Genomic DNA, 17,008 nt, shown 5'->3' with positions numbered 1-17,008 from the left:
GTGGATAACTAGAAAAGCCAGGCAAAACTCCTGTAAGGAAATCTGAAGTAAAATGTGGATTTGAATAGGGTAAACATGAAGAATTAAGAGGGATAGTGTCATGATTGTAGTCTATGGATGAATGGACTCAAGCCAACATAGTGGATGAATTATTTTGGGTCAGAAACTAGTACAATACATTTGAGCTCAAATGAAAGCAACTTAGCTGCGGGAGACATTTGAATGATAGTGTAGTGATGTCAACAAGGTTTTGTAGAGCTGAAGTGAATGACTTGTACTACCGAGTGATCTTTAGGTAATTCCATGTTAAAGCAAGCTCATTTTCAAATGCATATGATCTACTTATTACTTGGAAGCAAAGTCTGGATCTGAGGTAAATTCATATATTTTCAACAGTATCAATGGCAATACAGCCCTAAAGACAAATCCAATCCGTGACAGCATAAACAAATTCTAGAAGTGGATGAAATATCCTGGTGATCACACATTTTTCTGAGTTTTCAGTAGTGACAGGGAGGAGAAAGGCTTGGGAACCATTTACAAATAGGACAAAAGAAAAAGGTGTAAGAAGAGAGCAAGAAAAATAACCTGTGTGAAAGATGTCCGTGCTCCATGGAGGTTAAGCATGGTGCTTGCTACATGAGTCAGGTAAGCGCTCGGCATACCTGCTCCAGCAGCTCACTGGTGAATGGCTGCACAGCATGCAGGGCTGTGGAGATAGCAGCAGAGCCTCTGCGTCTGCTGGGGGGAGCTGCTGTGCTGGAGTCGTGGGCGGCTGTCTTCCAGAGCGGTACCGAGTCCGCTAAGAGGAGACGGTTTGGGTAGCTGGTTGCTCAGCTCAGGAGGGAAGAGGCTGGAGGCAGAAAGTGGGGCAGTTCAGGAGAAAAGGGGTTTTATATAAGTTGCAACCTTTTTAGCCTCCCTCTCCTGCTAGGCAGGCAACAGGCACTCTGCAGCGGGATAGAGGGAGAAGGGATATAAGAGGGAGCAGAGAGAAGAATTTGATTGCTGCTCTAACAATTTTAGATGTATAGTCCTTTTAAAAAAAACCTCCAAGTTTGTTTATCCTCCTTCTCCTATTCCTTTCCTCTCCCTCCTTCCACGAGATTTCCCAAGGTTCCTTCCCTCTTTCCTTCCCCTTTCTGTCCGATTATGTTCATGGCTGCCCCGACTCAAATTGCTTCTAAGGCGAGAGAGGAATTAGATACTTCTAAACAAATTCACTTTCGTAGACTTTTGAGTAGCAGCTTCCCTTCAGGCTGGTCCTATTTATGCAGGAGAAGCTTGTGTCTGTATATTGCTGTGGGTATGAACATTAGGCCTGGAAAGAATAATTGTCAGCCTTGTAATTCAGCCAAATGCAGCACAATGCAGATAAGTAATTAAAAAATCAGTCATCCAGCCAAATGCTAATATTTGCATTCACCATTGAAATATAGAAGGCAAAACTGCTGATGGAAATACTTTTCATTTTTATGGCATCTTGATATGGGGAAACTACGCCTCATGCTAGCCCACAAATGATCTCAGTTATATTTGAAGTGCTATGAAATGTTCAGAGTTTTGTCTGTGTGATGCTTTTTAAAGTCACTGTGAGGCTGTTGTTTACTGATGTCCTAGGCAGGGCTTGGAGAACTTAAACGGTGCTGTCACAAGACTCCAGCTTTCCTTTGCAAGCCTTAAAAACAAAAAGAAACTACTGTGTTTGGCTACTTAATTCACTCTTTGCCTGAAGATTTATCTATCTGACACATTACTGGTTTTAGCACTTACTAAATGGACATCTCAAATTGACAAGACAGTATTTAACCTATCCCTTTTACGTCTCTTTTTTTTTTTTCTCCAAATCAAGGCATCAATATTCTTTGCATTAAAACAAACATATTAGAAGCTCAGTTGTACACACTATATTGTTTTGCATCCTGCTGTGTGCTCTCTGCACTCCAGAATGACTCTATTTCATTGAGGTGATAGTTGTAAAATGTTTTCTATCTCTAAGTATTTCTAACCCTAATATAATCCGTTGTGTCTTAGTATCACGTTTCCATGGGCTCTAACCCTTTTTATTTTCTAGTGGTTGAGATGCTAAGGATTAGTAAGATCCTCAAAGAGGTATAAATAAGTGCTCACGTGTAATGGAACGAAAGCAAAAGCTTACTCTGAGAAGAAAGTGTTGATTTTAGCTGTCCTGAGTACTGGAAAGGAGAAGATAGACCCTGATTGGCAAAGTTAAATATAAAAAAGCCATGTGAAGATGGAAAAGAGCTACTATTTAGATCACACCACCTCTCTGCAAGTACAGTATTGTGTTCCCCGAAGGACCCAAGTTAAACTGTTACTGCACCATAGAAGTCTTTTGCAACCCTCCTTTAGGCAGGTTCTTAATGCCGCTGACTCTTATGCACCTTTACAGCCGCTGCAAGGATACTACATTTGAAGTAAGGTGCTCTTCTGGGAAAGATAGATTTAGGTTGGTGGGAACAAGTAGGAATTTGGACGCGGTCATATCTATGGTGTCATAAAAATTGAACAGCTTTGCAATACGAGATCCATCTTTTGTTTTTGTTCTTCATTAAGGCAGAAAACCAGTATGCGTGTTTGTCTGTGGTGGGGGGGAGAATTCCAAAAATATCAGAGTGACCTATTTTGTCATCTTTAGGGCTGTTTTGAGTTTACATTTTGAAATGAATTTTTGTTTCCATTTTAAACTTTTTAAAGACAGATCAAAATGTATAAAAGTTGCAATCAAATTAATTGCTTTGACTGGAAATAAAATTCATTTCTTTACAATTTTTTACATGGAACATTTCCACACCAAACCTGTAATTATCACAGCCCTTTGTGAAATTTAGACTTTCATCCTCCTCACAGTCCTACTAGGCAAATGAGGATCCTGTATGGTATAACACAGTAGAGACTGAGGCTTTACAACGACAAAGGCATTAACACTGAAAGCAAAACATCAGGGTCATCCAGTAGTAGTGGGGTTTTTGTTACACATCACTGCACAATGGGCTTAAAATTGAATCCGGTAGCTCAGTCCCAGAGCCAGCAGAGATTAAAACGCTGCAGGCACGTATGATTCATATAGAGTATATAAGAGTAGTTCATATCACTCTAAAAATTACCCATCGTAAGTCTGGCAATATGGGCTGTCACAGTCGCTTATCCTTCTTCATGAATGGTGTCTACAACACAGGATATAGATGGAACAGGGGTGAATAAGCCTGAGGCAAAGAAGGGGCAGTTCTTCAGAGGGACCTGAAGTCTCCAGAAATTTTTTTTCAATGATGTTCACTGTTAAGCGCCTCCCCTACTGTCCAGTTAAATGTCAAGTGCAAGATGTTTATCTGCATTAGCTGCAGCAGAATCCAAGAGCAGCTACAGCAGAGCAGGAGTCACTTTTATAGTCATGAAAATAGGAGAACTTAGAACAAAAACGAAAGCTCCTCTCCTCGCCGCATGGGGCTGTTTGTTTCACACGGTATTTCTTAGTAAGCTACTTTTCCAGCAGTACGCTGCTTTCTGTTGGATGCTTCTGATGTCATGCTGTTTCAGTGAAAACCCAGGACCCTGACTAAAGGCCATTGAGTTAAATGTTGGAGTGTTTTGCATGAGAGTGGTTACTGCTCAGGAGATGTGGAGACCATCTCATCTACTTGTGTCTGCTGGTCCCCTGAGCAGGCCTTGTGCCACGGCTGCCGGGGAATTCTTCGGGTTCTTCCAGAGGCAAAGCTTCCCGCTTTACCTCCTGCAGTGAGCTGCCAGGTTCACAGGGGTGTATGATCCCCCTCAAAGCTTGTCCCAGACGTGGAAGGATAGATCATCCAGAGTTATTGAATGCATGTTTACAGCCTTTGTCATGGAGAGGAAAAATATGGAAGCATAATCCATCCTTTCTGAGAGACGCTTAAGAGTGAGTGTTTGGAATAAAATAATTTTGCAGTCTATGCATTAAAATGTAAACTTGGACAAGCACCTGCACAACAATGCCTTCATCACTTGAAAAGCAAAAATCTAAGTTACAAGTGTTGCTGCAGGATTTGATTCGTCAAGCAAAAGAAGGAAGAGAAAATGTCCTGAACGTGCAGATTTTTTCCTGAGGAATAATGGCTCTTATGTAAATCATGGCTTTATTTTGCAAATACGTGTGTTTTCATTCCCACAAATTGAGTTCACCTCTTCCTCCCTTCTCTCCACTGCAAACCTGCGCTAAGTCTAGCAAGTCTTATTGTTCTGTTTATGAATATCAAAGCTATTAACACCCAGGGTAGAGTTATGTAGGAACCCCTTTATTTCAAAGTGGCATCTTGAAATCTACAAAGTCAGTGTGAAATAAAAGTCTTGGTTGGATAGCGCTGTGAATGACAAATGTAGCTTATCAGTAACCTGTGGAATAAATACAGCTTTTTAACATCGTCTTATGTGGTCAGATAGTGAGAGAGAAAAAGACATACATTAAGCAACAGAAGTGATGGAGTAGTTTGGTAGATAAAACCCTTGGTGCAATACAAATATTTTCTAGCTGTGTGTCAAACAGATGTGTTGTGTGGTTGTTTGGTGTATCTCTGCAACTGACAAAGAGTATTTGCCTTGCCGAGCAATTTTGACACAAAATTCATGATCAGTGAACAGAGTACGAGAGACTCGTAGTGTCTACCCTCTCTGGCTCCGGTCTTGATTTTATGCCCAGGTCCCCCTGCATAATTTCATAGAAATCACTGAGTGAACCCAGAAATGTCACCAGTGGAGGCAGGATCAGTATCTCCCCCTAAATCTTTACCTGTTCATAAATGGTTACATTCAGTTTTCAGCAAGTCCGACTGTGTTCTGAGCGGCACTTGATTGCTTTCTGTCTCTTTTTTTTTGCTGTCTTTCATGATACGTGTGCCTGTCATAAATATAATCTATCATTTCCCTTTTTAAGCTAAAATGGTTGGAGGAAGGGTACAGGAATCTCTCTCCTTCGGAGGGAAAATTATTTAGTAATGTGCCCGAGCAAAGTTTTTTCGAGGCAGTGCTTATGTTTTGTTCTTGGAACAGCAAGATATATGTTCCTCAGATAACTGTGTCTTAGGAAGTGTGTTCTGATAGATTCCCACTGTGAATATCAACATTGGTGCCTTTTACAGTATTCTGTGCCCTTGTTTCAGGAATACGTTATGTCAGCACTTTTCACAGGTTAATTACTTCTTGTATAGCAAAATACCGGTTTTAAAATTCCTCTTCTTCATTTTCTCCTTTTCAAGCTATTTGCCTATTAACTCATTATGAGGTGAGCATCTATTACATCATCTTTGTTTTCATCTCCCAAAGTAGCATCATTTCCAAATCTTCTATATGGAAATCTTCCAATTCCTATAAAGCTTATTCCTTAGTGTGTTTTTTTTAATGTTTATTTCTGCTTATGTAGGTATTTTATGTGCGGCAACTAAAGCTAAATACGGAGTTTGCTTTGAAGCTAGGTATTAATGCAGGAATTGTCCCAGTGGATGAGCCCTGCAGTTGTCTTGCTCAGTTCTCAGTCTCTGATAGATACCACTGTTAGGTATTTCAGAGGAAAGCGCTATATACCCAACAGTAAAGAAATAATGAGCCTAACACAGAAAGCTTATGCCTTCCCCTATCAGTCTGTTCTTAATTTGTGCCATGAAAAATAAGAATCTGTATTGCTACTTACTTTTCCCCAACCTAGAGCAGCTTTTGGAGTTTTCATTATCTGTATAAATGTCTAATCCTTCCTGAAATCCTACTAATCTTGTAGTCTCAATGATGTCTTGTAACAATGAGTTTCACCTCAGGTTAATCAAGTACTCCAAGAAAAAATGTTTGCCTTTGTCAATTCTGTGTGTGTTGCCTTTTCAATTTCACTTAATGCCCAGGAGTGTAGCTTTATTTCACTTTTCCTACCATTCATTATTTTCTAAGCCTCTGTAACGTCTTCCCATATTCATTTCCTCTCTAAAGCACACGATTCCAAATGTCTCAGTCACTTACTTGAGGAATAGTTTTGTATGCTTTTAAGTATTTTTATTTCATGTTTGTACCTTTGTCCAAGTTTTCAAATGTAATTTTTAAAGATGAGTATTGCAGGCATAATACTGATCTGTAAGTCGGTAATAGACTATTACTTGTATAATTTTGATTCTTTTGATTCTTAGTTCATTTTTCATTTCATTTTCTCCGGTAACCCCGTGTGTACTGAGGAGATTTCAGAGGGGTGTTCAGTGCTATGCAGATTCTACGTTTGTGAATCTGCTGCATCTGCTACGCAGATCCTAAATTTGTGGATTTGTTCCACAAATAAATCTTTACTTACCCTGAGCATCCTAGAGTATTTCATTAAGTGATTTAGTTAACGTTTGTCACTGTGCTTGATTCACTTTCTATGTTGTATTTCTGTGAAAGGGAGAATTGAGTGTTTTGAAAACATTTTGGTGGGGTTTGTTTTTGCTTTTAAAATGTTCGTGTACACGTGTTTGTCACGAACAGGTGAAAGAAGGGCATTTGGAGTAGAGCGTGGTGAGCTTGTTAGTGATCTTGTGCTCCTGTCGAAACTATAAATTCTCCAAAACAAAGCCCAGGTTTCTTCCTGCAAAGGGATCTAAATTATGGCAGTTGCTACAGCAGCTTAAAATGTCAAATTATAATCCGTTGAAGAAGTTGATCTTGAGATGCCTCAATATCAGGGTTTAGTCTCTGCATTTTAAGACACTTTTAAGTCTTGTTTTCCAGAGTGCAGCCCAAGCCTGAATTTTTTCTACAGTCGTGGCTGATTGGCATTTATGAAAATCCAGTTTGTCAGAAAGTTCTGGAAAATAGATGGTCTCCCAAATCAGAGGCTGCTTCTGTAACTGGTGCTTTTCATCATGCAGAGAAACTAAATCAAACTGTATTTGTTATGTCCAAGATCTTTGCAAGTGAAGAGGTGGAAGAAGCATTCTGATAACTAGCAAAAACCTAGGCTATGTTTAGCTTTCACTCCTGCAGCATTTTTCTGTGAAATTTAAAATTAAATCTGAGAAATACCAATGTTTTTTATTGTTTTTGGTTCCCAGATCTAAACGTCCAGTGCCAGTTCCAAGCACAGCACCCAGAATTGACTCTCCCCGGCCTGTAATTCCCCACCAGAAGGTATGTGACATATTTCTCCTCAGCCAAAGTTATCAGTTGTATCTGCCCTAGTGAAAGTACATACCTACTACAGAAAATAAATTTTGCCCACCCCAAATAAGTAAACTTTGAAGGAATGCATTAAGTACCACAAGTGCCTATAATGTGATGTATTGATGATCTGTATTTTGCAAATTCCTGATTAGAAGAACCAAAGCATCCAGATATCCTCTGACAGGATCTGGTCTAGTCTACTCTGAATGGCTGAACAAGGTTGTCGTCTTGATTTTGGTCTCCTCTAGGCTGCACATGGCTAACAAAGCTTCCCAAAGTGTGCGTTTACTTTTGTAGATACTTGGGGGGAAAAAAAAACAGTTGTCTTTGTCTCAGTGTATCTAAATCTTGACTACAACTGAAAAGACACTGACGTGGAAAGACAAGAGGACATATTAGAGCATTGGAAAAGCTTACATCATATCACATTCTTGTCCTACCAGTCAGTAGACATGAGAATAAAAATAAAGAGGATAAGTCAATTTAATGAATAACATCAAATGGTAGAGGAAATGGATGGCTTGCGTTCTGTTGCCAAAGTTCATCATCATCTATAAAATAGATGTATAGATATCAGAACAAACAGCATTCACTGACTGTACCTGGCATTTCATCATCTGTATCTTCAGAGGGACTGAGGACCAAGGATGTCTGAAAGATGGCATATACCCTTAGGATAAAGTAGTTGGCAGGATATTTGTATTGCTGATGTATTCAATTAGATAAACTGGGAAAAGGCAAAGTCCTCGCTGCTACAGTTTTACCCATTTTGTAAGTGCTAATTTTGTCCCTACTATGTAAAATAATTAAGAAGCACTTAAGATCAAAACATACAGGGAACTAGGTGATTTCTTCTTGGTTTTTTTGGCAAATTTGATTTCTATAGGTCAATTTTAAGCATTTTTTGTAAACACTGTGTCTTCCAAATTCAGATATCAGGAGGTTGACATTATTCCTATAGCAGCTGCAGATACCTTCAAGGTAACAGAGGAGAATGCGCTTAGGGGGAATGGTTTGGTTCAATTTTGTTTTGTCAAATTTGAATTAAACCTACCTGACTATTTATTAGTTGAGGCAGAAATAATGTTATTTCCCTCTGAGATCTTGTAAACTTTTTGGCAAGGGAAGAAGGAATTAAGAATTTGTGTTGCTCAGAGTTGTTTCTGCTTATATCATGATTCTATAACTGTTATCTGAGGAGGAAGTTATTGGAAGAATGATCAAATGGTGCTGTAAGCTTCCTGAAAGAGAAAGGATGATTCATTCTTTTACTTAAACTGGTGCTCCAGCAAGGGAATAGGGGCATGAAGGGGAAGAGAGTACTTGCCTTTCCCTGAAGAACTGCGCAGGATACTGTCTGCCTTGAAGGCTGCAAGTAGACTTGACTCTTCAGACTCATTCACTTGCACAAAACGTTTACAGGACCAACTGTCTTTTGGGACCCTCAGTAATACCTGTGTAGGTATCACAGATATGCGGTTGGGAAAGAGATTTACTAGATTCTTTTTGAGATTTACTAGAATCTTTTTGTGGGAGAAGGGTGGCAGCTAAGAGAAGATACGATGGGGAACAGGCTTCTAACAACATTCAAAAAGTTTTCTTAAGCCTTCAAATTGGAAGAAGACTAAGCATGACTCCAAGGACTGAGAGTAAGCCATCATCAGTCACTAGACTGAGCTCCTGCAACTTTTGAGGGGATGTAACTAGGCAAGTACAGGTAAGGAGTCAGCTTAGTGCAGTTCCAAATGTTTCAGCTGAAGCCTTAAGGCTAAGGTGTATATAGAGTGCTGGAGTGGAAGGCCCTTGCGGGTCAGGGGGAGTGATTTTTGTGTTTTGGAGCAAAGGAGCTGTGGACCAGGTGAATAAACAGCAATAGTGAAAGCCAGCCCTCTGTCTTGGGCTAGGAGATGCACCTGAGTAATAGAAGAAGGACTGAAGCAGACAAGAGCAATTTTAACTGTTAGTAATCAAGGTATTGCTGAGTACAGCAACTAGAAGAATTCTCTCAGGGTGTTTTGAGAAGAAATGAAGGCATTGAACTGCTGGAGGGGAAGTCTCAAAAAATGGAATAAATGTGTTTACTGATACAAACAGCAGTATGGGATGTTGCCATAAGGTATGTTATAGTAAATATAGTTTAAAATCAAGGTTTCTGTCTTGTCCCTTTATTACATCTAGTAACAGTAACACTGTAGATGAGAACAGTTCCATGACATACAGGCAGAAACTGTCACCTCCACATTACTACTTGATAGTGTTCAACTCATTGTGCACGTGAAAGGAATTTGATTGCATTTCAAAGACAGCAAACAACTACATTACACGACAGCTGTTACAGTGTTGTCCGTAGATATAGAGGGAACTTTTTCTTGCCTCTCCCTGGGTCAAAGTTAAAGGCATGGCTGTGTCAGCTAAAAAAAAAAAATCTGCGTATGCAAGTTCAGAGTCTAGTATAAGCCATAAATTCCTTGGTACGTTATTGCTGATCTGATTGCAGCTTGCACTAATTTTCAAGCATAGATTCCTCTTTTGCCTGCCATGGTCGTGGTCTCTCATGTGTTGGAAAAACAAACTTACATTCCTTTGAAGGATGTAAAGAAGGTATAAAAACCCCAGAGTTTTTCAGCATGATGTAAATTTTTCGACATTCCATAGGAAATGGAACATGTGCATTCTCTCCTTAGTTTCTTGAGCTGATCAAAGTTATGGATGGCACAGTTTCTTCAACCATAAGTATGAGATCAGCTGTGCTGTAGGGCTGTATTGGAAATAATAGTTTTACTATTTCCTTCTATAACATCGATCTGAAAGTTGAAACAGATTTGATTTGGGGTGAGTTTTAGTCAGACCTTTTGCACAGGTGTGGCATAGCTGGAAGAGAAAGGCATAACTGAGGCTGAAAGCCTTCAAATTTGGAAGAAGAGTAAGCATGACTCCAAGGACTGAGAGTAAGCCATCATCAGTCGCTAGACTGAGCTCCTGCAACTTTTGAGGGGATGTAACAAGGCAAGTACAGGTAAGGAGTCAGCTTAGTGCAGTTCCAAATGTTTCAGCTGAAGCCTTAAGGCTGAGGGTATAGCTTTAGCTTCTGTCCCTTTTGCACAACAGTAGTAAAGATAGCTTCTTTAATAACATGACTACCTGTTGTCCTGTTTATGAAACACTGCAGAGCGCATGTATTTCAGAATCCCAGTGAGGATCTCATAATGCCCGTGATTTGTTTCCTACAACATATGGGAACCTGTGTGGCTAAGCGAAAGTGTCCGAAAGATGGTAGAGTACGCTTAGTGCAAAGCTGTTTGTTGGATGTCTTTGAGCAAAGTCATTTAATCCATGGTGCCTCCATTTCCTTTTTTGTAAAAAGGTTAAAGTGACATTTAGCTTCTCCTTGAGCACGTTGGGAGGTTAGATTCATTAGTATAGCTAAAGAGTTTTGAAATTGTTCTCCTAGAAGTGCAAAAAGCCGGACTAGTCTAAAGACAATAGCAATAGAAAACAGAACGTGGGTTATTGAAGGAAGAGGACCTGAAAAACTGGTAACGTTGCCTCCTATACAAATTCATCTTTCTCACCTCTCCTGTGTGTAAGAAAGAGTGCTTTCCTTTCACAGAATTTGAATATTCATAAGGAAGGCATAATAATACTGCAGAATGGAAATAGAACTGATTCATAACTTCCTTCTATTCCCAAATGTTTGAGACTCTCCTCTACTACATTTATCAGTTTTGAACTCATTCACTAACGTTACACTGGGAAATTAAAAACCTGTTTTCCATCCTACTAAGCAGCGATAAGGATTGCAGCAAGATGACAGCTTCTTTCTCTGGGAAGGAAGCCTGTTGCTCAGTGTCAGAGCCTCCTCTTCTGGTCAGCTGAAGGGTAGCATCAGACTTGCATGGTTTAAGATGTTAGCTTGCTTTTCCAGCCGCAGAGATGATGAGGCGGAAAGGGATGAAAGGGAGGTGGGAAACAAGGGAACGTTTGTTACTGTTGGCTACATTTCATGCGATACCTTATAAGAGCTTATAAGAGCTGCGCTGCTGGTCATTATAAGAGCTGCGCTGCTGGTCATTATTAGAAATCTGACCTTCAGATTTCAGAAAGGCTCTTCCTGTGTTGACCTGTTTTTGCCACTAGACTACAAAGAAACAGAACAGTAATTTATTCTAAAATATCCTCCCAGGAATAAACTGAATGGTAGATACTTTATAAATCACAACAGAGAAGAGCTGAATAAGCTGATTATTGGACAGTAATCGTTTTGAAGGAACTGTGCAGCTGTTCTCTTATCCACTTTCTGTTTCACCCTTTTTCCCCCCAAATGCAGGGAAAACACCTACCTGAGAACTACTGTGAATACTAAGCCAAAAGGGAGAATCCTAAGCTGGCACTGTTGGTTTGCTAGGAATGCTAGTGTTTAGTTACTGGTGTGTATTCTACTTTATTCCAGCTAGAAGTGGTTTGAGGAGTGAAACCAAAATTCCATTCATGTCATTAAGGCTGACACAAACATCAACCTTCATTTCTTATGTTCATCTTCTCTCTAATTTTCCCTTTGCTTCCTATTACCGTTCAGTAGCACCAAAACTATGAGAAGGCATTTTGGTTAAGGAAGTGCCTGACGTTTCTTTTACTACTGATACTGTAATCAGGTCTCCATGCATGTCCTTTTATTATGAAGTTTAGCAAGGAAACACAATTTTAGATAAATTCCACAGAGTTTTCAAGGTAACACACAAGTCTAGCTCCAGCTTATCCTTTTTGTTCTCTTATTGCCTCTGTACTAGTTTTGGCAGTATTTGTTTTGTCCCCCCTTTGCCAGCATGTAAAACTCAATTGCACAATTGGTGACTTAATTTGTAAGCATGGTCTTGTGCGTTTGTCCCTCTTTTAAAACATATTTTTAGGGAGAAATCCCGTTTTCTTTTTATTTAATAATACTTGCAAACTTGCAGTAGGCCACTTAAGGGTAGTTATTTGTAGTCTTTGATGTCAGGATATAATGACTGAAGTATTTAATTCAAATATATTTATTTTAAAAGAGCAACTTCAAAAATTATTTCAGGATTATTTACTTCTACAGCCTCAGGCAATGCCATTAAAATCTCTGCCTGTCTTTGATTCAAAATCTCCTAGACGTATTTAGTGTTACCGTTAGCTACTTCCTCAGAGCTTGAGTTTTTCTGCAAATAATTATATTTAATCAGGTCATTTAATCTTGATTTTTCAACTGTAATCTCACTAAACTTAAGTATGCAATATAGAAAAATCTAAGAGGAGATTATAAAATATTTCTCTTTCTAGTAAAGATTAACATCAAACAAGTAAATGATATTAATTATAACAAAGACCAGTAAAAGTAGAAAATCAGACTCCAAATGATTCTCAGGCTTACAGTTCATGCAAGGCCAAGGGGGATGTGTGTGTAGCATGTTAAATATGGCCATCAAAGCAGTACCAGCCCAAAGAAGGGAAAATATCCCTGCCGGCCACCAGCCACTGTGTTGTCCTGGCTTTTGTTGAGGCCAGGTTTTGGTCTCCATCTCTTCTTCAGGATAATGCCCCTACCTGTCCCTGTCCCCCAGAGCTGGACTGCAGAGAGCGGGCAGCATAACCCCTAGCGTCAAGACATTTGGGTATGAGTTACGACTCGTGTTTATCTAGGTCCACAGGAAGAGATGAAAGTGATCCTTCTTCTGTAGCTAAGCCAAGGTAGCACAAGTTAGGCTGGAACTAGGATTTTAAGCTTCTGGAATAAACTGCAAATTGATATTTCAGAGAAATCTAAAAATTGCCAAACACGCCAGTAACTCAGTAACTGGGGAATCTCAGCTATAAATTGCTTTATCCACAGTACATAATTACAGGAAAACAAAAATAATGAATAAAATGACTACTTCTGAAACTAAGTCATTCATTATTTTAAAAAGATATTCTGATGAGTTTCATCATTCAGAGAATGCAAACATTAGTGAGATGTTAAAAATAACAAATATTTAATAGCAAATAACAAATGTTTTTCCTATTTATCTTCTAACTATTGAGCCTCGAAAAGTTAAACTTCTGTGTTTTTCCTTCATGGTCCCAAGGGCCTTGCTAGTATATTCATTTGCTCTTTAACTGCAGCTTTGACAAAAACATTATATATTTCAGAGCGTGCAATTAATTGCTGATATTTGTGTTAAAATCACAGAAGCGAGTACCTCTGAAAACCTTTTTTTTCTTTTTTAAACATGGTAAAAGTTTTCAGCATGCCCCAGATTAGGAAACTTGGAATTGATTATACTAACTGTGTTAATCTTGATACTGTATCGAGCAACCTCCCAAAATACAACAACGCAAAAAATTTTTCAAAGACTTCCCATGTGCAGAACCTGAACTGCTGAACCACATGCTAAAAGATGAAGACGGTGCAGATACTGGCAGCAGCTTTGGCTCGCATAAAAACAGGAAATCACAGAGAAGTTAGATGTTATCAGGATTAAGACAGACAGACAAGCAGAACGGTAAAACAGCGAGTTCATTTTTTCCAGATCCAAAAAATAAATAATGTTCATCTATTCTAATTTGTCTTTTAAAAAGAACACGAAAACTGATAGTAAGGGTATAAAATGCCCACAAGAAAGAGAAGTTTGTATTTCTCGTTGATAAAATTGTCCCTACTGCCGGTAGGCAGACTTTTCAAAAATGCAGACGTTAGAACTGCAGTCACAACTCACCTCTGGTAGCTGGAAGGAAATGAGGTTCTTTAAGCCAAATAGTGCTTGCTGCTTCCTGTGAAGTGTTGGATACACTCCATTCCCAATGAGTTAGTAGTGCTACACCAGGAGGAGCTTGAACTGAAGGGCAGACACAGTGGTACGGTATTTTGGCCAACATCAGCACAGAAGTTTTAAATGAACTTCCTCAGAACCCCTGAGTGAAGCATCTGCATTTTTTGCATTTATGTTGAATTTTCTTGACAGCTGTTGATATTGTGCATTGTGCTGCTGAAAAAAAGCAGTATTTTTCCTCTTTGTTATTAACTTTATTTCATTTTCATTAAGCTATGTTAATAGCAAATAATTTATGAAAATGAAGCAGAGTATTGCATTATTTTTCCAGGATGAGTTTTTAATAGTATATTTCTTATCTGAGCACTAGCAGAAATTTTTACAGATGTAGCTTCCTGTAACCTCTACTAAGACAACAGTCCTAGTTAGGAGTATTATCTGGGACATGACTCTAGCATCATGCACCCATGCTGTGTGCATATTTATACTCATGCAGACATCCTGTCAAGTGGAAATTATGTGGAAATGAGTGGAACAGAGGAGTTCTATCTGTTGGGCAGTACCTGTTCTTGAGCTCTCTTACTCTATTTGCTAACCATGCTGCATGGCTTAATTAGCATGAACCAGAGCCTATGAAAGCAATGCAGTGTGTGGGCTTCAATAACTTGACATATACTCGTGAAAAACAGTATGCTGTGGTTTCAGAAACATTATGTTTTTATAATAATGGCAATGACTTTTATGTTTGTATATTGTCATCTCCAATCATTCTGACGTCAAAACATTTACAAGTTTCTTAATTTTCCCAGGAATTAATGGACAATGTCATCTTTATATAAAATTATTGCTGTGATGTTGACCAGTACCGAACATTCTTTTAATGTTAAGCTTTAATTTGTCGATTTCAACTAAAAACCAATTAAAAAATGCTTGAGTATGTAATGATTCCCTTGTTTTGAAGCAATGAACTAAGCGTTCCCTGAAAGGTTGGGTGCCTTGGCCTCTAATCTATTTATTGCAAGTTTATCAATGTGTTTAGAAAGCTGTAATTGCAGATACGTTGTTTTTGCATGTGTCCTTTGATTGCTCTTTTCTTTTTTTCTTTTCTTGGCCTGCATGTTTGCTACTACAGGAACCTGCTTGGGAATTCAATGGCAACAGAACAACCTTCAGTCCTCTAACTAACACGGCGACCGGGCCTATGGGTAGTATTTTAGCAACCAATGGAACATTTTCAGGCTACCTCAGCAAGCAAGAGATCAGCCTTTCAAATAGCTCTTCCTATTTAAAGACTACCGCAGTTAGATCTTCCATGTCCTCTCAGGCTGTGACTCCTGATGTTTCACCTGCAAAGAGTAATCTAAGTTCAAAACTAAGCCCTGTATTCACTGATGGCAATAGTCCTAAACACCAACTGAGCCCTGCAAGGCAGTATAACAACCCTATTGGCCTTTACTCAGCAGAGACTCTAAGGGAAATGGCTGAGATGCATAAATTAAGTCTCAAACGAAGGGCTTCGGAAGGTGGACTTCCTAGAGGGTAGGTAACATGGTAAAATATTTAATATTCCAATAAGTAATGAATTTGCTGAAAGATAAATGTAATAGTGCCTACCCTGTTGTGCATTTATCTTGTAATCATGATTAAGTTCTGGCGCAATCGTTAAATTTTCCAGTACCCCCAAAAGGTATACACAGTACCGTTACGTAATAACTCTTGGTCTTTGGTGTCTGAGTTGCCATATGGGTTGGCATTAGTCACCAGAGCATGAGGAGGAACACTACGACTAAAGTAACTGTGATGACCTCAGGGTTTTGGCATTTACCAGTGTAAATTACTGCGTGTAGTCTCCTAGAACAAATATCACTACAGGCCGTTATAGAAGCTGTTATCAAAGAGGTCTGATTTTTGGTGTTTACCTAAAGAGAAGTTGCTTTGATTAGCAAATCTGACATGCTAATCTACTGCAGTGTACTGCTATAATTCCTTCCTTAATGTATTGGCTTTCCTATGCAAGATGAGTCAAAAGTGCAATTTGTTGAATCCTCTAGTTTGAACATTGTGTGTGTCATGTCTAAGTGCTGTTAGCTTTGTTATTAACTTGTATATAAGAAGGAATAAGCTGTAGTTACTACCCAGATAATTTAATCCCATGCTATCAAGGTTTTCAGTGTGTTAGTGTATTGCAGATTAACTGTTATACTGGTAGGTGTGTGAAGTGAGCAGCGTGGCCTATGTAACAGCGGGGTTGCGTGAGAGAAAGCAGTGAGAAATAAGTTTTCCTAGCTTTTCTACCTTCACTTATTAATTTCCAAACCAATCTCTGATTTGCTTACTTGAAAGCTGTGTTTATCTAAAATGAAGCTCCTTATTAGGATTATGGGAAAAAATATATAATTTCAATACTAAGGACCTGGCCACATGCAAACAAACAGAAAAGTCAAACAATCCACGTGAGGTTGATAAATATATTTTCTAGTACTTAATACCCAACTGCAGAAGCTCTCTGCACGAGTAAAGCCAAAAGTTTTTAAGTTAGAGCAAAGTAAGGATATTTTATTCTTTAAAAAGAGCATATTACATGTTTTAGATGATTCATGCAGAATTTAGATAATATCTCTTCAGATAACTCTTTTCAGTACTCTACATTAATAATCCTAATTAACTTATCTGAACAAGTCTTACACTTCCTTCTCACGCTGGAAAATTAAGAAAGGCAATTAGTGTTTAAAGGAAAACAATTAATAATCGTGGTCAGCAAAATAAAGCGCAGAATGATTCTTTCTTCATTTACAGCTTTCTTGTGGAAAACTGTTTCCTGAATCATTGCAATATGCAACATTTCTTGGGAGCGTATCGCTTTCTCCCGCTATGCTCACATGCCTCCCCAACATCTGCAAGAGCTGGGGTAGTGGGGATATATTTTGAATGGCTCAGTTTCCTGACTATTTATTGTTATTAAAATTATACACAACACAGCTGCATCCGTCACTCACTGAAGTCAACGAACCGTTCTGTTGATTCTTGGGGTGCAAAAAAAGTATAGATGCAGAAAATGCTTCACTGTC

At 38.9% G+C, this 17,008-nt stretch overlaps 1 protein-coding gene across 13 annotated transcripts in view; it reads left to right on the top strand.

Annotated features, from left to right (window-relative positions):
• LDB3 (LIM domain binding 3) overlaps window positions 1-17,008 on the top strand; it is a 132,076-nt gene that overhangs the window by 48,606 nt on the left and 66,462 nt on the right. For 11 of the 13 annotated variants that reach the window (XM_068950680.1, XM_068950692.1, XM_068950689.1 and 8 more), the window contains 2 exons: window positions 7,059-7,134; window positions 15,073-15,479. In XM_068950680.1, the coding sequence (XP_068806781.1) occupies window positions 7,059-7,134; window positions 15,073-15,479 (483 nt within the window). The remainder of the gene's footprint in view (window positions 1-7,058; window positions 7,135-15,072; window positions 15,480-17,008) is intronic. The other 2 variants (XM_068950691.1, XM_068950688.1) reach the window with 1 other exon arrangement.

This window comes from Struthio camelus, chromosome 7, assembly GCF_040807025.1.
Source record: "Struthio camelus isolate bStrCam1 chromosome 7, bStrCam1.hap1, whole genome shotgun sequence".
Taxonomy (NCBI): domain Eukaryota; kingdom Metazoa; phylum Chordata; class Aves; order Struthioniformes; family Struthionidae; genus Struthio; species Struthio camelus.
This window is presented reverse-complemented; position numbering and strand designations above follow the sequence as displayed.